At 57.7% G+C, this 26,285-nt stretch overlaps 5 protein-coding genes across 12 annotated transcripts in view; 2 read left to right on the top strand and 3 right to left on the bottom strand.

Annotated features, from left to right (window-relative positions):
- Positions 1 to 26,285, top strand: part of NUDT1 (nudix hydrolase 1) — a 1,171,653-nt gene that overhangs the window by 963,674 nt on the left and 181,694 nt on the right. The window lies entirely within an intron of this gene.
- Positions 1 to 26,285, bottom strand: part of PSMG3 (proteasome assembly chaperone 3) — a 585,180-nt gene that overhangs the window by 506,428 nt on the left and 52,467 nt on the right. The gene's annotated exons all lie outside the window — the stretch shown is intronic.
- Positions 1 to 26,285, bottom strand: part of MAD1L1 (mitotic arrest deficient 1 like 1) — a 423,851-nt gene that overhangs the window by 239,172 nt on the left and 158,394 nt on the right. For all 6 annotated transcript variants that reach the window (XM_050784233.1, XM_050784234.1, XM_050784232.1 and 3 more), the window contains one exon: positions 18,851 to 18,995. In XM_050784233.1, coding sequence (XP_050640190.1) covers positions 18,851 to 18,995 — 145 coding nt within the window. The remainder of the gene's footprint in view (positions 1 to 18,850; positions 18,996 to 26,285) is intronic.
- CHST12 (carbohydrate sulfotransferase 12) overlaps positions 1 to 26,285 on the top strand; it is a 515,718-nt gene that overhangs the window by 65,043 nt on the left and 424,390 nt on the right. The window lies entirely within an intron of this gene.
- Positions 9,616 to 16,027, bottom strand: LOC126950570 (uncharacterized). Its single transcript, XM_050784262.1, has 2 exons — positions 13,928 to 16,027; positions 9,616 to 13,816 (listed from the first exon to the last, which is right to left on the bottom strand). Exon 1 carries the CDS (start codon positions 15,190 to 15,192, stop codon positions 14,110 to 14,112), a length of 1,083 nt encoding a protein of 360 aa, XP_050640219.1. The 5' UTR covers positions 15,193 to 16,027; the 3' UTR covers positions 9,616 to 13,816; positions 13,928 to 14,109.

The raw sequence follows: 26,285 nt of genomic DNA on the forward strand, positions 1-26,285 counted from the left end.
TAAGTAGCAACCACACAGCATAAGGCCTGGCACAGGGCAGGCAGGTGGGTTAGCTGGGCAGCTGACTCTGCTGTATCTCGTTTGAAAAACGCAGTCTTGTTCCCATGTTAATGACTGGGAGGGGCTGTCCCATAGGATGCTGAGTGATGGCCAAAAAGTCCCCCACCGCCCCTCTGTGAAGAACCTCCTTCAAGATGGACGCAGAAAACCGCACTCAGCTGAACGAAGCTGTGCTGGGAGCCTCCCAAGCCTGGCTGGGCCCCCTGTGCAACACCCCTCCAGCTTTGGGTGCCCTCCCCACTCCACAGTGACTCGCAAGCCGCCACTCCCACTTCCCCAAGCCAGCGCTAGTCCTCCTCGAGGCAAAGAGTCGTGCCCATCATCACACTTGCCTATGTCCAGCCAATGACCGCGTCAACCATGCTGCCATTTTTATCCGGGTCCCATCTTGCTTTTAAGGTGATTTTGTGTAGCAGGGTGACTTTTAGGAACACACATCACCTTAGAATAGAACTAACCATATGTTTGTTGAGTGAGTTGATGATGAACTACCTCACACACATATTTGAACATTACAATTTAAAAATATTTTCAGAGCATTCCCTCATGGAATCTGTGAATCGGCTCTGTGTGCAGACGGGGTGAGGTGTGCATACTTCATTCTTCCAGAGAGGAAGCGAAGGCGAAGAGAGTTAAAGGGCGCTGGCACCAGGCACAAGGGAGAGAGTGACAGAGTTCAGGTTCTAACTTGGGTTTTCTGATTCCAGCTCCTAGGCTTCCTCCCCCTAGGAGAGAGGTGGCCTCAGGCCACCACCTCCCTTCCCAGTGCCCTGCCCAGGGCCAGACCCTCTCCCTGCACAGTGGGGGCCCCCAGTCCATGGCCTCTGCTGACTCCGAGCCGACTCAGCAGGTGGCTCATGCCCACCATGGGTGGCAAAAGGCTCGGGGCAGCTCAACAGTTCACGGGCCTTCTAATGTCACTCAAGAAGCTTAGTTTAAAAACACACAGATTTTCAAAGAGGTAGCAGGAGGAAGGACTCACCTAGTCCGGCCGTGGGCCTCCTGCAGAAGCAAGGTCTGTGCCTGGGCCTCATGGACACCTGGGTCCAGCGGCGCCCCCATGTCTTGCTGGAGGGCAGCAGCCACCCGAAGGGCACTGGGCACTGCCTGGCGTGGGCGGCCAGATTCGCTTCGTCAGCACCAGCGTCCTGGAGGACCATCAAGCACTGCAATTCCAGGGACACCTCACCCACTGTCTGTGGGCACCAGACCACAGGTTCACAGGGCACCTCACCCAACATCTGTGGGCACCAGACCACACATTCACAGGGCTCCTCACCCAACATAAGGGCACCAGACCACACGTTCAGTTGACAAGGAACCTCACCCAGCATCTGCAGGCATCACCACCCCTTCCATCCGTTGCACTCCTACAAGAGCTAAGCCAGGTATGAGGCCAGACCAGAAACCAGAGACCTGGATGGAACCTCACGCACCTGCTGCAAGCAGGGAATCCCTCAGCCAGCGCCTCAGACCCATGTCCACACCCACACAGGCAGACAGAAGCACCAGGCTGAGGGTGGTGAGCCAGGGGGTCCCTGGGCCGCCTCCACTCTGGCTGGTGTCAGGCTGTGGCTAGATCTTTCTTTGGCAGCTCCCTTGAAGCACCCACAGAACCATGGAGACCACAAGTCAACGGTGGCCTATCGCTGGCGTGGAGAAAGCCCAGAGCCTCCACACCTCTGCCTCTGAGGCCAGGGACATCTCCCAGGACCATGGACACAGGGACCCAGGCACCCGCCCAGACTGTGATACACGGAACTTCCAAGGCTCTTGAGTGTGCCGTGACACCAAGGAAAACTGAAGGGGCAGAGGCCGCCGAGCAAGAGCCCAGTACCCCGACTGCTGCCCGGCCGTCAGCAGTCCACCCACCTGAGCCCCACAGGCCAGGGGCAGACACACCTGTGCGGAGCGGCCAGGTGAGGCAGCCTGTCACCTTTAACATCTCTGAATATCTCCAGGAGGGACCTGGAGATGGTTCAGACACCACCACCAGGATGCTGTGGCTATTTTTAGCGGAAAAACTCAAGAGGCTTCCTTGGCAGGGAATCATGCCTTTGAGCATGACCATCAATTTTCACCTGCAGCTAACTTCCTTTCCTTTCAAGATCAAGGTTATTCAAAGATGTGGATTTCTTCGAAATTGAGTTTAAAAAGAGAATGTTTCTCTACCAAACACGAGAGGAGACTTTTAAAGCACAAAGAAAGACAATGTCAGGACAAAGCAAGCCTGGGTAGTCAGGACAAGGTTCCGGGCCTGGTCCCTCCAGCCCCTCCCAGACACGCTGCAGGCTCTGCCTGTGTCCCCCAAGGCCAGGCTGAAGCCACCTGTGCCGGCTGGATGAGGCCTGGCCTAGGCACTGGAGATGCCTCCCTGGGCTCCTCTCAATCCTCGGTCTCTCTGTTATAAGCCTCCAAAGCCGAGGGGGCCTGGGAATTCCAGAGCCTCTCTCCTAGGCAGGACACTCCAGGTTTCTCATTCATAACCCACATGGTGCTGTGGGAGCCTCGGCCTACGGGACAGAAGGGGCTCCTGGGGTCTGGATGAAGTGGTGGCGAGGGGGGTGCTGACCTCGGCCTTCAGGAAGACCCACGTGGCTCAGCAGGCAAGATCTGAGACGTTTCAATGTGGCATGTTAGAAACTCACAATTCAGAAAAGCCCAGGAACAAGACATGGAAACTGCACATGAAGACTGGGCTTTCCCTGCGCCTGCGGGTTCACCCTGCTGTCCCCGACCTCTCCCACCAGCTGCCCTGTGCCCGCCGGGTCACCTTGCTGTCCCTGCCAGGTCACCTTGCTGTCCCCCACCCACCCCACCAGCTGCCCTGTGCCTGCCGGGTCACCTTGCTGTCCACGCCCCCCCTAACCCCGACCAGCTGCCTGGGGCCCCTGAGGGCTTCTCAGAGCCATGGACGAGCTGAGCAGCAGGTGCCATGTCAGGCTACACCACATGGGGTGTCACACACTGATTTCACTGGGAAGCCTTTTGTTAGGAGTACTCCGAGGGCAGGCATCCTCTGGGAAGCGTGTTGGGAATGGATGTTTACAGGGGCGTCAGGCAGGGAAACAGCCAGCGGAAAGACAACCACTCATGCAGAGTCAACACCTGTGCACCCCCTGCACGCAATGGAGGAGCCGCCGGCAGGCTGAGACCCACGCTCCACACACATCAGAGAGGAGGGGCTGGCCTTAGGGAAGCAAGAGCAGGAGCAGGGTGACCAGGGACAAGGGCAGAACCCTATCGTCCTCGCCACTTGCACGGCCACAGCCCGGCCACAGCCCCGCCACAGCCGCCCGTGGCATGATTCCAGATGCCAACAGGCTTCCCTGGCCCCTTCATGTGAGCAACAGAGCACAGGCAGAGCCCCAGGCCTGCTGACGCCAAGCCCAACCTGCCGCCACCGCAGCTGCAAACCACCTCAGGAAGACCGCACGGACACAACGCCCAACAGACAGCAAACGACAGCCCAGGAGGGCACCGGACAGCTCACTAGGGCCCAGGCACAGCAGGCAGGGACGGCACCGGACAGCTCACTGGGGCCTACGGATACAGCGACAACCCTACTTACATTTATCTTTATAAGTCCTTATATCTTAGAAATAAACAGACGTGTTCCTTATTGGCCACAGGCCAAACATATCCTTTTTATACAAATACGCACATATCAGTGTGCAAATTCCACAGTCTTTACAAAGCGGTACACCATCAAAACAAACCTGGAGCAAGCAGCTGGGATGCAGCTATGGCAGCTGGCATGGGCATGGCCCTGGTGTCACAGACTGCTGTCCGGAGCAGAGGAACCGGGAGGGAGCTGGGGCCCCAGCCTGGAGCATGGGGGAGGGAGGCACTGGGCCTCCAGGACCATGGGAGGAAAGGAAGCCACATGTCCCCAGCAGGACATGTTGGAGGAGGAAATCCAGAAGGGAGAGCTGCCCCAAGTCCCGTGACAGTAGAGGCTCCTCCACCAGCCTGAGGAGGGAAGGGGTAGGTGCTGCCTCCAGTGCCTGCGTCTGAAGGCCGAGCCGTCCCTGCCCCAGCATCTGCTCCCAGCCACTGCCCTCCTTCCTGCTCTGCCACTGACAGCTACACCTCTTGCAACTTTCATTGTTGGGAAACTGAAAAGCAAGTAACGCCCTTTCTACATTGCTGACATTAGCTCAGGCATCAGAAACAGAAGCCTTGGTATCTGCCACTCGGCAGCAGCCCCTTCCTGAAAACCGGTGGGTTTGGAGGCAGCCGGAATGGGCAGCAGCAGCCGTGGCCTCAGCAGCTGGGGGCAGCGTCACAGGCCCCATGCACATGGTGCTGCAGAGGCCCATGCGGAGGGTGAGGCTGGGACCAAGAGTCCTTTGGGCAGGGGCACAGCACAGGACAGGTGAGGCAGAGGCAGGAGACCTGCTCCCTGGCCACTCCGAAGGTCTCAGCATCTCCTGCAGGTGAAGGAGTCCAATATTCGCCAGGCATTTACTGAGTGCCTGCTGTATGCAAGGAACCGTGCCGGTCGCTGGTGAACAAGGGAGAAAAGGGCCTGCCTGGATGTCGTGAACCAGACGCCGGGGATGAGCTGGGTTCTGAGGAGAGACGTTGTGTGAAGGCCCCAAGGCCCTGGCGGGTGGCAGCAAAGCAACAGGGAAGCAGAGGAGGCTGCAAAGGTGGGGCCTGTCTTCCCTGCATGGCACGTTCCAGCCAGGGCCTGGGGACATGGGTTATGGGGGTGCCCCAGGCCAACAAGGTATGGGGGCAGAGACAGATCCTGGGTGAAGCCAGGGAGCCTGTGACCCAAGTCCTGCATTCTGGGCTGCAGCTATCAGTAGGCTCTTGGGACCGAGTTCTCCAAGTGTGATTTGCCACCACGAAGTGGACACAGGCCATCACTCCTCAAAAAAGAAAGCAGACCTGGCTTCTACAGTGCTCCAGGGGCACCCGAGTCTAGCTACCCTCAACACGGAGACCCGAGACAGCTTTGTCTCAGTGACACCATCCAGAAATGTCCTCATCGGGGTTTCTGATGACACACCTGCCACCAGCACCTGCAGGGGGAGGCAGGGCCGGAGGGGTCAGGGCTGCACCCAGGTGCCCGCAGACAGGGCACTCCCACCAGGGCCAGAGCCCACGAGCACTGCTGCTCCCAGCCCACCTTCCCCAACACAGTGGTGTGGCCGTCACCTCAAATCTCCCTGAAAGGGCCAGGAGTTCCACAGTCTCACCTGCAACTGTCCAGAAAGTCCCATCCATGGGCAGGTAGGGGCAGGACTGTGGTCTTTTCAAAGAGCCAAGAGTAAAGATGGGGTGACCTGAATCCAGTGGCACGCAGCCTCCAAACTCCGTGTACCTGAGGCCGAGAGGGAGGGTGGGCGCACGCGGAGGGCCCGGGCTGGTGGAAGCCGCCCACATCCCACAGCCCCATCTTAAGAACCATCTTCGCACTGGAGAGGGATAAAAGGTATTTTGTTTTGACTTCGCTGTATTTCCTAGAACTGCTTTTCTCCCTGGGACTTTTTTCTGCCACAGCCAGGTCCAGCTGCCCTCTCGGAGGGAGAGTGCGGCAGAGTCTGTAACAAGGCTGGCTTTCTAATAACCGTGCAAACGGCACTGTCCCATAACAAAGCGGACGTTCTTTCCTAAACGGATATAATAGAAATGTCGGTCTAGAAAGGGAATGTGAAAGGGCGATATATTAACACCTAGAAAGTAAATTCCAAAGCCGAGAGGACCCTGCTTATCTGTAGAGGGAAGGGGCCATCTCACTGAGCAGAGCAAACACTAACCTGGAAGGCGGGCTGGCCAGCGTCTCAGGGCCCCTCCTGCAGACTTCCCACCGATCCAGGTGTATGTGGAACGATGTGCTTTAAGTAAGAACAAAAGGGTCTGAAGCTGAACTTGAGCTGCGCTCGGCTGGGCCGCACCCTCACGGTGATGGGAGAGCGGGGAGCACATGCTGTACTCAGGGCAGCTCCTTGGATATCCCCAGAGGCTGAAGCCCAGGAGAGAAGATGGGCTGCACGGGTCACAACAGCAGGAGGCGCTGAGGAGTGGGGCCGGGACCCAGGGACAACGGTAGGGCCCGAACGCCATCTGTCCTGTGTACAGGTACACAGTGCAAAGCTTGTCACAAAGGGCGGCGACAGAGGAGACAGAGGAAGCAGGGCCGAGCCTCCTTCCAGGCACTAGGCAGGCAGCACAGTAAGGGGGCACGTGCCACGACAGCACCAGGCAGAGGCACGCCACAAACCCTTACAGAAAGCAGGGCATGAAGGAGCACACACCAGAATGTGTGTCCTCTGGGGGGCAGACAGCGAGGACAGCAGAGGGAGGTGGGGGTGAGCCAGGCCTAGGGCCAGTCAGTGGCATCCACATCAGCTGTGTGACCCGGCCCCTGTGGTCCACATCACAGAGCATGGTCCAGGCCTCTACCACCCGACAGAATTGGCCTGGAGCAGCACAGGAGCACCACCGGGGAGCTGGTGAGATGTGGGGACCGCAGGCTGCACCCCAGAGCTACCAAGTCACACTCAGATTTCTGCCATCTCTACAAAAACACAAAAGAATTAGATAGACATGCTGATGGCACCTGCAGTCCCAGCTACTCAGGAGGCTGAGGCAGGAGGATCACCTGAACCTGGGGTGTCGAGGCTGCAGTGAGCCAAGACCGCACTACTGCACTCCAGACTGGCTGACAGAGACAGACCTTGTCTCAAAAAAAAAAAAAAAAAAAATCTAGGGCCAGGCACAGTGGCTCACACCTGTAATCCCAGCACTTTGGGAAGTCGAAGTGGGTGGATCATCTGAGGTCAGGAGTTCGAGACCAGCCTGGCCAATATGGCAAAACCCCGTCTCGAAAATACAAAAATTAACTGGGCGTGGTGGCGCGCGCCTGTAATCCCAGCTACTCGGGAGGCAGAGGCAGGAGAATTGCTTGAACCCAGGAGGCAGAGGCTGCAGTGAGCCAAGATCCAGCCATGGCACTGCAGCCTGGGTGAGAGGGCAAAACTCCGTCTCAAAAAAAAAAAAAAAAACCCACAAACCTAGCATCAAGGCTAGTCGCATGGCCTGGGCAGACTCTCTATGCCACTCTTAAGCCTCGGTTTGCTGGGTTAACACGGGGCCACAGAGCTGACCCCCACGCCTAGGCGGGTGCCACAGGAAGCATGACTGTCTGAGACAAGGCCCTACAGGGTCACAGAGAATGATGCCTTCCAGACGACACAGCAGGTACTGGGTGTTACAAATACTCCCTTCGGTGCTACCTAAGACCAAAAATGTTCAGTATCGAAAAACGAAGCCTCAGACCTAAAGAGGGGTGTGGAGAGGAGGAGACGGCGATCAGAGGCCGCGGGGGGCTTGCTCAGCCTCTTCTGCGGGAGGGATGGAAGTCCTGTGCTCTGCTCCAGGGGAAGAGGGCTAGATCCCACACCCTGAGGGGAGGGAGAAGCACAGAGCCAGATTTAGGCTCCCACGGGGCGGAGGCAGAAACCACAGAACGGCTATCCAGGAAAGATACGTACAAGGCTGGCTCCAGGACCCATGCGCCAAGCAACCCAGGGGACACCCATGTGAACAAGGGCGGTGCTCACCTCGAACCAGTGCCCACCATGGCGCTCCCACAGGCTCCCACCCAGCGCCCATTATCACGGAGGGGAGAAGGACAAGTCCCACTCAACACTAGAACCAGGACAAGGAGTTGGTGTGGCTCTAAGGGGCAGCCCGGGGGACCGTTGTAGGGCCACAGAAACCTACACAGGCAGCCGATCACGGAGAGGAACACAGGCTGCGCTAATGCCGAAGCCCCTGGTCTTCCCACCACCACCTACAGCATTGCCACACGGAAGCCAGGGAGACACAGGACCTCGCTCCACCACCTTCCCAACTACCTGTGCAGCTATCATCACAGCAAACCAAACCCCTCCCTGGTCTAGCACAGCAGATGGACTCGGCTCTCCCTGCAGTGACTTTCTGGGCTCAGCAAGGTCACCTATTCAAAGGCTTCACGCCTCCCACACATCCCTGGCACAGGACCCTACAGTGCCCCACACATCCCCGGCCCAGGACCCTACAGTGCCCCACACATCCCCGGCACAGGACCCTACAGTGCCCCAAACATCCCCGGCACAGGACCCTACAGTGCCCCACACATCCCCGGCACAGGACCCTACAGTGCCCCACACATCCCCGGCCCACGACCCTACAGTGTCCCACACATCCCCGGCACAGGACCCTACAGTGCCCCACACATCCCCGGCCCAGGACCCTACAGTGCCCCATGTTCTTCACAGCAGCGATCCCGGCACAGGACCCTACAGTGCCCCACGTTCTTCACAGCAGCGATCCTGGCACGGACCCTACAGTGCCCCACACATCCCGGTACAGGACCCTTCACAGCAGTGATCCTGGCACAGGACCTTACAGTGCCCCACGTTCTTCACAGCAGTGATCACCGCCTCAACACGACTGCTACCTGCCCCACCTAGAGAGAGGCCCTTGAGCTCCCAGTCTGCTGTGCAGTTCCCTGCTGTTTTCCACAGCAGCTAAACGTGCCAGGCTCACAGGAGACGCACAGTAAGAATCTGGGGAATGGCCGGGCAGGTGCCTCATGCCTGTAATCCCAGTACGTTGGGAAGCCAAGGCGGGGAGATCACTTGAGGTGAGAAGTTCCAGGCCAACATGGCGAAATCCATCTCTGCTAAAAACACAAAGAATTAGCCGGGCACAGTGGTGCGCACCTATAGTCCCAGCTACTCAGAGGCTGAGGTGGGAGAATTGCTTGCACCTGGGAGGCAGAGGTTGCAGTGAGCCGATATCACGCCACTGCACTCCAGCCTGGACAACAGAACCAGACTCCATTCCCCCCGCCTCCCAAAAAAAAAAAAAAGAAGTAGAACTTGGGGAATGAAAAATTAATGATCAAGTAAGTGAACCGAGTCTGGGTTTCTCCTTTTCAATCCCTTTTCAACTTGCCAATTCACCTGTATTATATGCTCTGAACGTGCTAAATCCTGCTCAAAGGCCAGGCTTTCTAAGTCCAGAGAGAATGTCAGAAAGTATTTTGAACTGAACAGTAACAAAAACAACCCACATCACAATGTATGGGGTAGGCCTTCGTGATGAAGACTCTTAGAAAAGCACAAGTAGAAGAGGATTTCATTAATTCAGTAAAGAGTATCACACAGAACATCCAGCACACACTGCGCTGACTGATGGACTACCGGAGCGGCCGCCACAGCCTGAAGGAGACGAGGTGCCTACTGTCATCATTCCTCCATGACACTGCACCTGGAGGAAAGTGCATGGAGAGGCGCAGGGCTGGAGAGGGAGCGTGGGCAGAGGAGAGGAGAGGCGCAGGGCTGGAGAGGGAGTGTGGCCAGGGGAGAGGAGAGCCGCGGGGCTGGAGAGGGAACGTGGCCAAGGGAGAGGAGAGGCATGGGGCTGGAAAGGGAGCGTGGCCGGGGGAGAGGAGAGGCGCGGGGCTGGAAAGGGAGCGTGGCCAGGGGAGAGAGAGGCGCGGGGCTGGAGAGGGAGCGTGGCCAGGGGAGAGGAGAGGCGCGGGGCTGGGAGGGAGCGTGGCCAGGGGAGAGGAGAGGCGCGGGGCTGGAGAGGGAGCGTGGCCAGGGGAGAGGAGAGGCGCGGGGCTGGAGAGGGAGCGTGGCCAGGGGAGAGGAGAGGTGCGGGGCTGGAGAGGGAGCGTGGCCAGGGGAGAGGAGAGGTGCGGGGCTGGAGAGGGAGCGTGGCCAGGGGAGAGGAGAGGTGTGGGGCTGGAGAGGGAGCGTGGCCAGGAGAGAGGAGAGGCGCGGGGCTGGAGAGGGAGCGTGGCCAGGAGAGAGGAGAGGTGCGGGGCTGGAGAAGAGGAGAGACGCAGGGCTGGCAGGAAATCGTAGCCAGGGGAGAGGAGAGGTGCTGGGCTGGAGAGGGAGCATGGCCAGGGGAGAGGAGCAGTGCAGGGCTGGAGAGGGAGCGTGGCCAGGGGAGAGGAGAGGTGTGGGGCTGGAGGAGAGGCGAGGCGTGGGGCTGGAGGAGAGGAGAGGCACAGAGCTGGCAGGCAAGCCTGGCCAGGGGAGAGGAGAGACGCGCGGCTGGAGGAGAGGAGAGGCATGGGGCTGGCGGGAAAGAGTGGCCAGGGGAGAGCAGAGGTGCGGGGCTGGAGAGGGAGAATGGCTAGGGGGAGGGGAGAGGAGCGGCGCAGGGCTGGAGAGGGAGTGTGGCCAGGGGAGAGGAGAGGCGTGGGGCTGGCAGGGAAGCATGGTCAGGGGAGAGGAGAGGCGTGGGGCTGGCAGGGAAGCGTGGCCAGGGGAGAGGAGAGGCGTGGGGCTGGCAGGGAAGCGTGGCCAGGGGAGAGGAGAGGCGTGGGGCTGGCAGGGAAGCGTGGCCAGGGGAGAGGAGAGGCACGGCGCTGGCAGGGAAGTGTGGCCGGCATCTCTCAGAAAGTATGAGTGTGCATGTCAAACATCAGCATCAGAGCGAGGTTGTCAGGTGCAGGGTCAATGTGAAGGACCCACTGGTACATCCACAGGCCAGGAACACACACACAGATGATGAAAGTCCAAGAAGACAATATTAAAACTGCATCTAACATTCAAATACATAGGGCAGAAAGTCTAATGACATGTAAGACATCTACCCTAAAATCCATCAAACTTGCTGAGAGAAATTAAAGGCCATCAGGGTAAATGGTGGAACACATGGCATTCACGGTTCAGGAGATACGCTGACGCCGAGACACGCTGATGCCAAGACACGCTAACGCCGAGATACACTAATGCTGCGTTTCACCTGGACACAGGGAAACACTGGAAGGAGGAGGCAAGGACAACAACATGGAATCGTAAACAAATTAAAAAAAGAGCCCATGGAACACACCAGAAAGCCCTGAAGGGGACAGCCAGAAGGGGTCCCCGGGCTACGGCCGTGGCATCGCCACACGTGTGATAGAGGCTGCCAGATCAACAGCATGTTTCACAGAACAAAAGCAGCAACATGTAAAAGGTAAACAAAGTGTTTAGAAGGAAACCACTGAGTATCTTCACAACTTTGGGAGACAAAGATTGTTTAATCATAGCTCAAAAGCACCAGCATCAGCAAAAATCGGTGAGCTGGACTGCACGAACATCATCAACAGCGAAATTCTGAGTGAAAACGCAAACCACAGACTACGATAAGATAACTAAACACGTTTCGTCAACAAAAGAATTTCATATCCAGAGTAAAGAACTACAACTCAGTAAGAAAAAGGCAAACAATATTTAAAGGCCCAGGCCAGACGCAGTGGCTCACGCCTGTAATCCCAACACTTCTGGAGGCTAAGGCAGGCGGATCACGAGGTCAGGAGTTCGAGACCAGCCTAACCAACACGGTGAGACCCCCGTCTCTACTAAAAATACAAAACTTAGCTGGGCGTGGTGGCACGTGCCTGTAGTCCCAGCTACTCACGAGGCTGAGGCAGGAGAATTGCTTGAACCCAGGAGACAGAGGTGACAGTGAGTCTAGATAAAGCCATTGCACTCCAGCCTGGGAAACGGAGCGAGGCTCCATCTCAAAAAATAATAATAAAATTAAAACAAAATAAAAATAAAAGCCCAAAGGGGACAGGAACAGAAAGCCTGTCCAGGTGCCCTCAGGAGTCGGTATCCAACTGGCCAGTGAGTATTTAAAAAGGGGGCTCAGCTTCACTGAGCCTCAGGGAAGTCAAAACAACAGCTTTGGAGTACAGGCCCCCACCAGGGAGAAGACCAAAGGCCGGAGGTGAGGGCCTGGAGGGACCAGCACCGTCCACACCCCAGGAGGAATGCCACCTGGCACAGTAACTGGCGGGGGTGGCAGCCCCGGGAACTGACCCTATGTCACACCTGGGCGTCCCCAGCACAAGGGTGCCCAGGGGATCACCAGACGTTACGCACGGGTAGAAACGTCCACATTGGCAAGAGTCAACATCCCCATGCTGGAAACTATCCCATGTCGGGTACAGCCAAGCGTATTTTAAAAAGTGGTATTTTTATACAATGGAAAACTTTAACAGAGTAATTAAGAGAAATCGACAAATCTCAGCTATGCACAACACACGACTCTCACAAAGATAATGTATAATGGAAGCCAGGCACAAAAGAGTACACGTATGTGATTCCGTTATGTGAGGCTTAAAAACAGGGAAGTAGGCCGGGCGCAGTGGCTCACGCCTGTAATCCCAGCACTTTGGTAGGCCGAGGCAGGCAGATCACCTGAGGTCAGGAGTTCAGGACCAGCCTGGCCAACATGGCGGAACCCACTCTCTATAAAAACAAAAAAATATTAGCTGGGCGTGGTGGTGGACACCTGTAAACCCAGCTACTCAGGAGGCTGAGGCAAGAGAATGGCTTGAAGCCAGGAGACGGCGGTTGCAGTGAGCTGAAATCGCGCCACTGCACTCCAGCCCGGGTGACAGAGCGAGACTCTGTCTCAAAAAAAAAAAAAAAAAAAAGAAAGAAAAAAACAGGGAACTGAAGGCTGGCCACGGTGGCTCAAGTCTGTAATCCCAGAACTTTGGGATTGGGAGGCCAAGGCGGGGGGATCGTGAAGTCAGGAATTTGAGACCAACCCAGCCAACATGGTGAAACCCCATCGTTACTAAAAATACAAAAATTAGCTGGGCATGGTGGTACACACCTATAATCCCAGCTACTCGAGAGGCTGAGGCAGGAGAATTGCTTGAACCCAGGAGGCAGAGGCTGCAGTGAGCCGAAATCGCACCACTGCACTCCAGCCTGGACAACAAAGAAAGACTGTCTTAAAAAAAAAAGAAAAAGAAAAAGAAAAACACAGCGAAGTGAAGTGAGGGAGCGGCTGGAACCGGGCATGAGGGTCTGGCTGGGGTTGCTAACTACCTGCTCCTCTATCTGTCCTGTGTCTGTAATTTGTGCACACTGAACTACACCACGGAGACTACTGAGAACAAGCCTCCTGAGGCGGGGCTGGGCCACACCCACTCTGCAGCACCCACCACGTGAGGGCAAAACTGGAACCCCTCACACGTCAGGTCACTAAACCGTGACTCACTCCCTCTGCACGGCAGCACCACAGCAGCGAAAAGGAACACGCTGCATTCCCAGGGACGAAGGTCAAAAGGATAATGTTAAAATAAAAACAAAAAGAAGCCACAGAAGCGTGGGTCTATGTATAGAAAACATAAAAAGCTGAGCAATGATTAAAGATGCACATCCATGATGAACCTGGAAAGAAAAATGAGGGAAGGGCTGCTCCACACCTAGAGCAGGGCTCTGTCTGACAGAGGTTGTTCTGCTTCTTACGCCAGGACTGAGACACAGAACCTGCTGCACGCTTTGAGCTGTACGTATATGTTCTATATGATCTCTGCACACGCCATGTGTTTCACGAGAACACTGAAAAGAAAGACGGGAGGACTGAGAGTGAGCGGAGTCCTGGGCCCCGGGGAGTGCCTGACTCCGCGTCCTCGATCCAGGTTGTGCCGGATCCCAGGACTTAAACAGACACCATCAGGGGAGATCGGGGCTTGGAAGCAAGAGCAAGCCAACAAAAAGTGGCGCTCAGCTGAAGGAACAGTGGCCTTGTCTGTGGCTGGGACAGGCATGAGCTACGTTAACCTTGTTGGGGTGGTCTCCAAAGTGGAAACTGCCCAAGTTGTATAAACACAAAATAAGTAACAGCACTTGCCTCTGCTCCATGTCCCTTCTACCCACACATCCTACGGAAGCAAAACCATGCATCAGGTGTGTCTCCACCGTGCTATTCCAGGACAGATGAAAATAACCTGTTCAAAAATAAAAACACTCCAGCAACGTGGGCGCATTTCTAAATCGCTGCGCAGCCTGAGCACAGTGCCAGCGAGGCCCTGTCCTCTTCCGGTGTGCACCACGCCTACCTTTGCTGTGGCCAGGGCACGGCCACCAGGACATACTCCTTCAGGACCCACGGGCCACTCTGACCCTGAGCACCTGTAGCCTCAGCTCCCTCAGGGCAGCCAGCCTCCCTCTGCTCTGCCCTCAGCACACACAATCCTGCAGAGGAGGAGGGACACAGTCAGGAGGAAATGGAAGGGTCTCCTCAAAGCACAGGCCTGGGAGAGTCCCAGCAAGGACTGCGCTGCCTCCTAGGATGGACCAGAACGGGGCCCGGAGCCCCTCCTGTAACAGGCTCCAGCACAGCATCCTGGGCACAGAAATGACCCCCAAGAAGAGAGGAAATCCCGGCAGAGTCCACTGAGAACATGCGCAGGGGTCCCTGAGCTAAGCCTGCCTCCCCTGCCCCCGATTCCCTTGGGAAGGGGCCACAGCATGGGGAGGAAGCCTTAGGAGGTAGCTCTGGCCTCTGTAAGAGGCTGGGATGGCTCAGACTCACAAGAGCTGCCTCTGGGCCAGGAACATAGCAGGAAGAGAGCAGCATCTCCCAGGAGGCCAAAGGCTTCTCCCAGGAGGACAGCAGCTTCTCCCATAGGATGCCAGATTCTCCCGGGAGGATGGCGGCTTCTCCTGGGAATATGGTGGCTTCTCCCAGGACGGAAACTTCTCCCAGGAGGACAGCGGCTTCTCCCAGAGGATGGCGGCTTCTCCTGGGAATATGGTGGCTTCTCCCAGGACGGAAACTTCTCCCAGGAGGACAGCGGCTTCTCCCAGAGGATGGCAGCTTCTCCTGGGAATATGGTGGCTTCTCCCAGGATGGAAACTTCTCCCAGGAGGACAGCGGCTTCTCCCGGGAAGACAGTGGCTGCTCATGGGAGGACAGAGGCTTCTCCCAGGGGGATGGTGGCTTCTTCCAGGAGGACGGTGGCTGCTCATGGGAGGTCAGAGGCTTCTTCCAGGAGGACAGAGGGTTCTCAAAGGAGGACAGAGGCTTCTCCCAGGACTCTCTTCTGGATGTGAGGCAGGAAGAACATGGAAGTCCTCTGAGGGGTCCCCTGTACTTCCTGCCTTCTGCCCCTATTTGATTGTTTCTTGAAGAGCAGCAGCCCCGCCCTCCTGGACCCAGTCTCCATCTGCCTTCAGCTGTCTCCTGATCTGCCTTCAGCTGTCTCCTGGACGCATCTGGCCTAAACTGCACCCAGCAGATACAGACACCAGCTCCCCACACTCTCCCATCGCTGAGGGCGGCAGCCGTGTCCAGGGTCCCAGCCTTCTCGTTAAAGCTCATCTGCTCCCAATCCCACAGCAGGCCCAGCCACGTTGGTTTTGAGACCGTGGATCGTCAGGAATGTTTGTGGAGGGTTTTTTGATTGACAAAGGGAACTTTATGGGAGCGAGCAGATCTGATGCTCCGGGCAGCGAGAAGGACGTGGGAGAGGGGAATGTCTGACGTCGCCAACCCCAGCTTCGGAGGAGGTGGCCGAGGAACGTGTTCATTCAGCCAGCGCAGACCCAAGACCCCAACCCAGAGCTCAAAACTCAGACCCTCGACAACTCCGGAAGACACAAATCTGTCTTTCCCATTGTGCGGGTTCCCAGGGCAGGATGTCACCATGACAACCACCCCGCGCTCAGCAGCCACGACGTCAGTCAGACGCCACTGGACACCCAGTGTCAACTGCTCACCAACAGCCTGTGGCCTCCAGTAAATGATCTGCTCTGAAACAGGGAGGGAGGGTGGAGGATAGAAAATGGGAGGTGGGAAGGGAAAGCTCTTCTGTCATTTTAAAAGTTTCTGGCTAAAAGTTAACTTGTATTACTGATATTCCATAAACAGGGCTCTGCAGCCATACTGTGGAAGCGTGGGGCACTGGAGAAACAGCTCATTTCAAACAGGAAAATGGTTTGTGTTCACCCAGTTCCAGAAGCCAATTTTCAACTGCTTAAAATAGTCATGATATTTTACCAAGGTAATTATACTCTTAGCTCTCAGTAACAATTAAATCCTTAGACTAGAGCCGCTTAATAAAGGTCTTGAAATAAAACTGCACGCTCCAAGCACTGTGTACTAAAATGTCAAGCACACAAGGAGGGCCTCCGACGGGACACCAGAGGCCCAGAGCCCCCACCAGCCGCAGGCTCGCAGCCCTCCTGGGTGCGCCTGGAGAGAAGGCGCTCCTTGACCACCAGCCAGCCGGGCGGGCTGCCGTGCAGAGCTGAGGTGGGCAGTGGCCAACACCAAGGTGCACAGACCCAGAGCAGCAGGCACACCGCTTCCTCCAGATGGCTGAGTGAACAGCTTCCTAACGGCTGGCTGGACAGATCCTGCATCCCTGGCCTGGGGCTACACGGGCGACTGGAATCGATCCTTTGTCAGGATAAACAACCAGTCCATGCCCGGTGATCAATATCCACCTTCTTGCTAACACAGAGCAGGCCCGTGAGCACAGCAGGGTCGGGGGTAGGCCGGCGTGGGCCAGAAAGTGCCAGAGGCTTTCCACCTGCGAAGCAGGGCAGAGAAGAACAGAAACTTCCTGCCCTGGGTGGGCCGGGGTGACCCTCAAAGAAGAACGGCAGGAAGGAAGCCAGGCACAGACTTCCCAGGAGGCTGTGGGGCTCCACTGGACCATGAGGGAGCCCCAGAAGGGTGAAAACCACACCAGACATCCAGTGATTGCGTGCAACTCCTCATCACGGCCGGGAGCCCTGGCACTAAGAGGGGATGTGGGCAGCAGCACCAGTGTCCTGTGGGCCACAGAACGTCAGGCTGCAGGCCAGACCCAGCACAAAAGAACACTCAGGCCCACATGTGACCTGTAAAGGGAACTCTTCCCATCAGCTTCCAACTGCTGACTTAAGAAACCAGAAGGTTCCCACAGGACGAGCCACAGCTGAGGCCAGGCGGGGCTGCCCTCATGTGGGGGCCACACCTGTAACTCACCCACGCCATGCACGCAGGACCACCCCAAAGTGCTGCCCGCCTGGCCGGCGTGAGCTGACGTCACTCCCCAGCCCCGACCCAGAATCGGAGTGGGCCAAAAACAAGGTGCCCTCGAGGGGGCGCCACCCGAACACAGCCACGTTCCCGGGCACCCTGGGGTCATCGGGCCTGAGCCCAAAGTTTAGCAGAAAGGAGAACTGAGACCCAGAGAGAATGAGGGACATCTGAGGTCCCAGAGAAAGGCCCAGCTCCCAGCCCAGCCCTCCCACTCTTCCTCCCCAAGGAAGCTCTGAGCTTCCCACATCACGGGACCACGGCAGGTCATCGCACACTCAAAGATCACCAGGCCCAGGTGTCCCGCCACCCCGACAGAACACAGCCTCGCCCCCTCTGCTTCCCAGGGCCTCTCCTCACCGGCAGGGTCGGGCTGCACTTGCCTGAACCCCCCGCAGTGGTCAGCCCACACGCTGTGGCCTGCTGGGCCCAAGCCGCTGTCTCCTCTGGCTCCAGGCCTCGAGGGTGACTTCAGCAGCGCTTTGTGACAAGCCGCCTTCTCTCCCTCCGCCATGGTTCTCCACACACACTTTCACAAAGGGGAAATCCTTGGGTCCCCACATGAACGCCACCTCCTAAGAAAAGCCCTTCTGCGGCATCGCCACGCCGTCCACCTCTGTGGAGGTGGGTGGCAGGTGCTGGTTTGGTGCTACTGCCTGACCCCGCTAGAGAGTGATTACCCAAGGGTTGTGCCCACACGTCTGTGCCGCATGCACCTCACACATCTTGCTTAGAAGCTGACACACTAGCAGACATGGTGTCGGAAGAGAAGGGAGCACGGAGGAAGGTCCTAGAGCTGCTCCACAGAAATGCACTGTGCCTGACCATGCAACAGGGCTGGGTGTCCCCTCTGCCAGAGGCGGCAGACAGCTCCAGCTGAAAAGTCATGTGAGAACATTTTCGAGTGACCCCTGTCTGGGGTGCACCTGCAAAGCCAGGGCTTTGGGGCCAGCCTCTGGGCTGTGCACAGGGGCCAGCTCAGCCTGTGTTCCGGACCCAGGCCCATGTGAACTTTTCCTTCAGGAGACAGCATGGAGCCACCCAGGAGCGAGCTGGAGAAGCCATAAAACAGCAGCTTCGGAGCAGAAACGTTACTAATTTTCTTAAAGCTCCACAACCAAGAGGTCCCAGCAGCAAAGAGCCTCGGTTTTCATCAAAAACGATCAAGAACAGGCAAACATTCATGAGGCACAACTCCCAGCACTTGACAGGTGCAGCATCCATCCCAGGCCAGGGTGACACAGCCCTCCGCCCACTCAACACTGGCTGGAGGCGGACAGGGGGAGCCTCCGCCCAGCAAGCTGGACACCCGCCCTGGCCCAGAGAGCATCTGGGGACAGATTTACTTCTCTCCTGCCTTGTCTTCTGAAATTTCAGTGCTCGAGGAACATTTTAAACAACACTCACAAAAACTGTCTTTCACACTCCAGTGACCTCTGCTCACGGTGTCAGACATCAGAACCCCCGCAGGCACTGACGATTAGAGTCGGGCCATGGAGCCGCCCACAGGTGGGGCTGGGGCACACCTGGAAGCAGGTGACAGCCTTCATCCCGAGCCCAGGCCAAGATCCACACAGCGAAACCGGCATCACTGGACAGCAAAGCATGAGGGTGCAGACTGCAAGGGACACAGGCGCCTGCAGAGGGTCCGCAGCGACAAGGAACGCTCTCCAGGGCTCAGCACAAGGCCGGGGGGGACACTGAGATGCTGGGGGAACTGAAAAGGGTGGAGCACACAGCAGGCCCAGAGAGTCCCACAGGAAGCACCGGGGCTGAGCACTCTGGCACTCCCAGAACCCTCCTGGCAACCCAGGGCCAAAGTGCTAACTGTGACCCAGCTGCACTGACCCCGCTGCAGCACTCCTGCCTCCGCAGTGAGATCTCGCTGACCAGGTGTGCGCTCTCCCGCAGCTCCCTGCAACTCTGATCAAAATATGAGGGCACAAATCACCTTGGTGAGCAGCAGGACCCGTTTCTGGAGCCTCCGGGCCAGCGCCTCGTGCGTCTCGCGCTTCTTCCTCTCCTCCAGCAGCTGGCTGCTGACCTGCCGGAGCTCCTCCTGCAGCTGCTGCCTGGCCTTCTCCAGCCCCCGGGCGCTGCACAGGAGAGACAAGAGGGCAAAGCACTGAAGCCTGGGGTGACCATCCCACCGCGACCCGCCCCACCCCAGGAACGAGCCCACCAGGACACCCTAAAATAGAGCTGCACGTGCAGCCCCCTCACTGCCATTTCCGCACTGCTGAATAGCTACTTAAGGCCTTTCAGGAGTTTCTGGATTTCAAATAGACTCCCAGGGTGATCCCAGAACACGGCAGGGAGGGGGAGGGGAGCTCAACTCCACACACAATGGGAAAAATTGTCGGCGACGCAGCCCTTTGGGAGACGGGACTTCTGAATGAGCGAGATTGCAGAGCCAGCGCTTCCCCTCTGAATCACCGCAGATGTGCAATGTGGTGCGGGGAAGCAAACGCCGGGCGCCTGCTGGTGGGGGCCTGTTCTAAAAACATTCTGTGAGGCTGAAAGCCCAGCCTGGCGCTGAGCACTGGGAACCGGGAGGCCTCCTGCGGGCCGACGGCACGGGCAGGGCCAACTCCAGGCTGCCCAAGAGGCTTCCCCCTGTCCGCCCCTTCAGGTGGCTAATAGCTCCTTTGATTTCTGCTTTTGAATCCTCCTTTCCCTGCACGTTCCCCGCTGCCTCAGTCCCTGTGCTGGTTGCCTGTCACCTGCGTTACCACAATAGCCTCCCAACGGCTCTCACTAGACCCCTCGACCACTGGGCACCAAGCTGTCTCCTCAGACAGCAGAGAGGGGCTGTGTCACGCGATTTTGAAGCCTTTGGTGGCTCCCAACCACTCCTGGTGAGTCTCCGAGTTCACAGCCTGGTAGTAACAGGCCTCAGGGGTTTGGATCTTGCCCCCCCTCTCGGTCCTTCAGAAGCTGACTTGGGAGCCAGACAAATGACAGCGTCCACTGATCCTGACTGCAAGAACCCACCTATGATGCAATGACTTTCTGTGATTCCGGGAGCCCCAGGACTCCACCTCCCCACCCGAGGGGGCTCCCAGGAAGGGCGCAGCGAGGCGCACAGAGGAGAGACTGCCCTGGAGAGAGGGTGAGTCAGGACTCCACCTCCGCATGGGACAACCGGGCACGCGGGTGCTCCCAGGAAGGCACGCAGCCAGGAGAGATGAGAGGCTGCCCAAGAGGAGGCAAGTCAGGACTCCACAGCGAGGCACGAGGACGCTCCCAGGAAGGGACACAGCCAGGAAGAAGAGAGGCCGCCCTGGGGAGGGGGCGAGTCAGCGGAGGGAGGGCCCAGCCCCCCTCAGACAGCCCAGGGCAGGTGCGGAGTGGAACGGGCGCTGGAACACAGGAGCTGCACACAACTGTACTGAGCATCACAAACTTCTTTCCAAAGGAAATCTTAACTAAATCTCGAGGAAATAAAACACAGCACTGGGATGGAGAAAAGCTAACGGGGACCACAGTCCTGTGAGGCGACCATCAATAAGAACCAGGATGAAGCTTTCCCTTCCCCAAACCACTACCCAAGAAAGCACCATCCGCCAGCCCCAGGATGAAGCTTTTCCCCAGAACACCGCCCAAGAAAGAGCCATCTGTGGCCGGGTGCAGTGGCTCACGCCTGTAATCCCAGCACTTTGGGAGGCTGAGGCGGGCAGATCACGAGGTCAGGAGATCAAGACCATCCTGGCTAACATGGTGAAACCCCATCTCTACTAGAAATACAAAAAAAAAAAAAAACTTTTTTTTTTTTTTTTTTGAGACGGAGTCTCGCTCTGTCGCCCAGGCTGGAGTGCAGTGGCGCGATCTCGGCTCACTGCAAGCTCCGCCTCCCGGGTTCACGCCATTCTCCTGCCTCAGCCTCCCGAGTAGCTGGGACTACAGGCGCCCACAACCGCGCCCGGCTAATTTTTTGTATTTTTAGTAGAGACGGGGTTTCACCGTGGTCTCGATCTCCTGACCTTGTGATCCGCCCGCCTCGGCCTCCCAAAGTGCTGGGATTACAGGCGTGAGCCACCGCGCCCGGCCAACTTTTTTTTTTTGTATTGCTTGCAGTGAGCCAAGATGTTTGGAAACAGGAATGTGGGATGGGGCCATGAACACCACCCTCAGGCTCACACCTTCCTGGCCATCAATTGCTTCTGCTCGGCTCTAGTTACATGACTTGAGGAAAAGCTTCATCCCGGGGCTGGCGGATGGTGGGTTTTTTTTGTTTTTTTTTTTTTTGAGACAGAGTCTTGCTCTGTTGCCCAGGCTGGAGTGCAGTGGCCCTCCCTCCGCTGACTCGCCCCCTCCCCAGGGCGGCCTCTCTTCTTCCTGGCTGTGTCCCTTCCTGGGAGCGTCCTCGTACCTCGCTGTGGAGTCCTGACTTGCCTCCTCTTGGGCAGCCTCTCATCTCTCCTGGCTGCGTGCCTTCCTGGGAGCACCCGCGTGCCCGGTTGTCCCATGCGGAGGTGGAGTCCTGACTCACCCTCTCTCCAGGGCAGTCTCTCCTCTGTGCGCCTCGCTGCGCCCTTCCTGGGAGCCCCCTCGGGTGGGGAGGTGGAGTCCTGGGGCTCCCGGAATCACAGAAAGTCATTGCATCATAGGTGGGTTCTTGCAGTCAGGGTCAGTGGACGCTGTCATTTGTCTCAGTCACTACAAGCTCTGCCTCCCGGGTTCACACCATTCTCCTGCCTCAGCCTCCCAAGTAGCCGAGACTACAGGCGCTGCCACCACGCCCAGCTAATTTTTTTGTATTTTTAGTAGAGATGGGGTTTCACCATGTTAGCCAGGATGGTCTTGATATCCTGACCTCGTGATCCGCCCGCCTCAGCCTCCCAAAGTGCTGGGATTACAGGCGTGAGCCACCGCGCCCGGCCACAGATGGCACTTTCTTGGGCGGTGGTTTGGGGAAAGCTTCATCCCGGGGCTGGCGGATGGCATTTTCTTGTGCGGTGGTCTCCGCACATGTTTGAGTGAAGTGAATACGGGGTTTTTAACTGTAATTCAGTAGAAGTCTTTAAATAAAGGGTAAGTTGAAAGTGAATGCGAATCCAACACTCACAGAACGTCAGAAGGGACTTGGTGACGGTCCTAACCCAGCCAAGCATGGTGGGAACCCCAGCCTGGCCACCCTCGGCCAGCCCCAGCAGAAGCTGCACAAGCCCACAGACTGGGGCCAATGCACTGGCGTCCAGGACACGGGCGTTTCATTTCAGCCTCGTGTGATCTTGTGAAATACGTATCTGATCGTCAACCCATCTCCCAGAACACAACTCCTAAAACCCTCGGGCTCTCACGATGAGGCCTTCCATGTGCCAATGACTGACGGTGGCTGCAGCCCCCAGGCAGCTGCAGGACGGGGCGGGTCACCAGGAAGACCAAGGCCGGACTAGAGGCTCGGGACTTCAGTCCCACCCCTAAGCTCGGGGAAGGAGAGGGGCTGAAGGCTGAGTGGCTCACCAATGAGCAGGGGCAGAGTTAATGACATCCACCTGACGAGGCCTCCATCAAAACCCAAAGGCCTCTCACCGGAGCTGGGAGAGCTTCCAGTGTTCCTGGAGGGTGGTGGCCTCTATCAAAACCCAAAAGGACTGAGCTGGGAGGGCTTCCGGTGTTCCCAGAGAGTGGCGGTCCAGGGAGGGCATGGAAGCTGCAGGCCCTTCCCCCACACCTCGCCCTGCGCATCCGTTCATCTGCGTCCTTCGCAGTAACCTTTATAATAAACTGGTAAACGTCCATTTCCTTGAGTTCTACGAGACACTCCAGCAAATTAATCAAACCCAAGGGGAATCCCAACTGGGTGGTCGGAACCCCAGTTTACATCTGGCCGGTCAGAAGCACAGCGGCGGCTCACGACTGGCACCAGAAGGTGGGGACTGGGCCCTCACCCCAGGGTCTGACGCCACCTCCAGGCAGACAGTGTCAGAACAGAACTGAATGAGGCTGAACTGAACGGCTGGTGTCCCAGGCAGAACCGACTGCTTGCTTGGTGGGTGGGGAAACACCCACATCTGGTCAGTCTTCCGTGTGGACTGCTGCGACGCGAGAGCAGAGGAAACCGTTCTGAGTCTTTCCCATCCCATCAGCCGCCTGGGAAAGCCCTGTGCTGACACCGGCCCCAGGTGCAGCACTGGTCGGCGGACCCCCGCCCCCTCCAGGTGCTGCATAAGCAAATACGCACGATAAAATAAAAAACAGGCACAAAGCTCAGGGAAACACATATTATGAGGCTACTTTGGGCTCCAGTTCAATTTTAAACTATTCATGGGCCAATTTAATAGTCAAGGGCTGTAAAATCTACTCTTGAATCACTGAATTCAGGTGCAAAAGTTCACAAGTGCTTTAAATCACGGCTCCGTGTGATCATTTAACTCGAAGAATGCCACCGTTCCCTGTGCTCTGCTTTAAAGCCAGGGTGTGCAAAGGCAAGAATGTGACAGGTGCTGTCTTTCAGGTGACAGGCGCCCTCAGCTCAGCACAGGATGGCTGGGCAGCCTTGAGGGGGACCCGACAAACCCACACCCTGCATCCTGAGTGAGGGTGCGCTCACATCTGTGTGGGGCGCATGTGGGGCTGGAGTCCCCCCACCAAGAGCAGATGAGAGTAACGCACACCCACGGGACAGTGGTTGTCCTGCTTCAGAGCTCAGGCTCCCGGCGCTTAGGGACCAGGGCTCAGTGCAATAGAGTCAGGTGCCAAGACTGGGCCTCAGGAACTAGATGTGGCCTGAGCTGCTTCAGACCCACTCTCCGCAGCCTAGGCCACCTCCGCGAGGCAGGACGGCTGGCACGGGGGCCACCTCCGCGAGGCAGCGCGGCCGGCACCGGGGTGCCCCAAGCCCGGCCCTCGTCCTGCAACAGCGGCTCTGCAGAACTAGCACAGTCCTCCTCTCTGCTTAAAGGGTCTTTACCCACTCCTAGTTTTAGAGTACTGAGGGAATAATGCGAACACTAACTCTGGGATGGAAGGGGAAGGTGGAAACAGCTACAGGCGTTGTTAAAGATCTGCAGGAGTGCTGTGGCCTGGCCAAGGACAGAGACGTTCCCGACCTCCTCAGACCCTTGCTGGCTCCCAGATCTCAGGGGTCGTCAGTCACCTCTTGGTCCCACCCCCACCTCCCGCCCCTACCCTTAGCATAAGAAGAGCCTGAGATCGGTACTGACTTCAGAGGGTCTTTGTGACAGTAGGTGACCACCTCCCCGATCTGCCGGCTCTCTGAATACACCCGCTCTTCCTCCACTCTCGCCTCTCGTGTCTGCCTGTCAAGCATCGGGCAGCTGAACCTGGGCTTCCTCATGGACCCGGTCTGAGGAAATGCAGCGGCTACAGGATGTAGCATGAAGCGTGTGTTCCACGGCGCTGCAGAGGGAAGACACAGCCACAGGGGCGTGGGGCTGAGCCCAGGCTGGAAAAGCTCATCTGCCAGGTTGTAAAGCAAACCTCCCCTCACGAAGGGAGATGGGAGAAATGAACCAGAGCAACACATGCTCCCGGCTGAGGGACGGCATGGGCGGCAGAGGCACACCCGCTCCAGGATCTTCCAGGTGCGGCACACAGGCCCGCGTCATCAGGGCCATACCCCAAGGCCTGAGGGCTGATAACGCAGTCTTCTGAACAACAGAACTAGACTGTAAAAAGCCAACACCAAGACACGACAAGCAGACGACACTGTGGAATGCTCGCCAAGAGCCGTGTCTGGGACGTTCGCCACTCACACCTGACCAGCAGGCAAGTCCACCCAGTCCGTTCAGCACATGGGATGTGGGGGAGGGCAGCCGCACGCCGTTGCACCCACCAGAGATGGCAGCATGGAACACCGCAGCCAGCCTGGGCTCGCTGGGCCTCCATTCTACTGGGGTGGGAATCCCAGGCAAAGAAGCCATGCATGTGGCATGAGCAGAGAATCTCACCGGGGGTGTGGGTATGAGGTCACTGAGAGCAGGAGGAAGACCCTCGGGCACCAAGGACACAGGGACTTCAGGAAGCAGCTCCCATCCCTTGGGCTGTGGGAACACGGGGCAGAGGCTGACATCATTAAAATGTAGACGCTCAGAGATGGGCCCCATGGAACGGGAACTGAGGCTGCTGAGGGAGGCCGTGCTGGTGTCTGCACAGGGGCCCTGGAGGGCCTGGACCCAGGCCTCTGAGAACAGGGCAGCAGCCCATGGAGCTGGCACCTCTAGGCGCTACAGAATCTGCAGGCTGGCAGACTGCTGAGAGGGGCAAGGCCAGTGGCTAAGGAGCCGCCCGTTTGCCTGCAGGCTGGCCGTGGGGCCCTCTCCAGCACCCCCAGGGCAGGCCCTGATGCAGGTGCCCCTGGCGAAGCGCAAGTGTGGGCTGTAGTGCCCGGCACTGCAAAGTAGGGCTCGGAGAGGGGAGTGTGTAGCTGCGAGACAACAACTCAGTCACCGCAGCGGGCAGAAGACAGGCCATCAGCAAACCAGCAAGCAGGTGCCTCCTGACACTGGAGGGGAAATAGGAAGCTGGGAGGGCCCTTGGGGAGGGGTGGCGGGACAGCCTGAGACAAGCGGTGTCAGAGACGCGGACGTTTCCGATGGGCAGCTGGTGTGCGGCGTGCTCATTCGTGGTCAGCCCAGTGGGCCTGAGGCTGGGCCCACCGGGGGCAACGGGCAAGGTCAGAAGAGGACGAGCAAACCGAGAAGGGCCTCCGCACAGGGCATGGAGAGCAGGCTGAGCCAGAGGGGCAGGAGAGCAAGGAGCGGACCAGCGTGTGTCCATGAGGTGCCGTGTCTGGAGGGGAGAGGAAGGTCCAGCACAGGCGGCCCTGTCCTGAGGACCCGAGGAAGTGACAATTAGGAGCCAAGCCCTGGAGGTGCAGCAAGGGCCGGCACAAAGTGGACAGCCCCAGAGTACAGCCTAAAGGCCCCCAGCTAGCGTTTCAGACGCCGCCTAAAGGCCCCCAACTAGCGTTTCAGGCGCCGCCTAAAGGACCCCCCAACTAGCGTTTCAGGCGCTGCCTAAAGGCCCCCAACTAGTGTTTCAGACACCGCCACCAAGTGGTGCTGCCTACCCTGGCGTGCAGGTAAAGGTGCCCCATCAAGACGGGCTCCTCCTCCCACCCTCAGGCCCTGCAGGGCAGCAGGACCTCAGCATGCCGAGCCACAGCGGCACCCGGGACGGCGGGCTCCCCCCTGTTGGGGATGTTCTCTCTGTTCAATCCTGGCCTTTCTTCTGAGGTACAGAAGAGAAAACTCATAAAAAATTAAGCCTCTAGGTCCGTGCTTGGGCTGAACTCTGAGGTCACTGGCATTTCCGCCAGCCTCTGGGAGTTCAGAATGAAGTGCTTAGTTCCTCCAGGAGAAGCCGGCATGTTTATCGATCAATGCCTCTCTGAGCCAGCCTTTACTCAAAGAACAAGC

Source organism: Macaca thibetana, chromosome 3 (genome assembly GCF_024542745.1).
Source record: "Macaca thibetana thibetana isolate TM-01 chromosome 3, ASM2454274v1, whole genome shotgun sequence".
In the NCBI taxonomy this organism is placed as follows: Eukaryota; Metazoa; Chordata; class Mammalia; order Primates; family Cercopithecidae; genus Macaca; species Macaca thibetana.

Bases quoted from the DNA above. Each gene is read 5' to 3' on its own strand.
- LOC126950570 (XM_050784262.1), bottom strand. From the start codon at position 15,192: ATGAGCTTTAACGAGAAGGCTGGGACCCTGGACACGGCTGCCGCCCTC.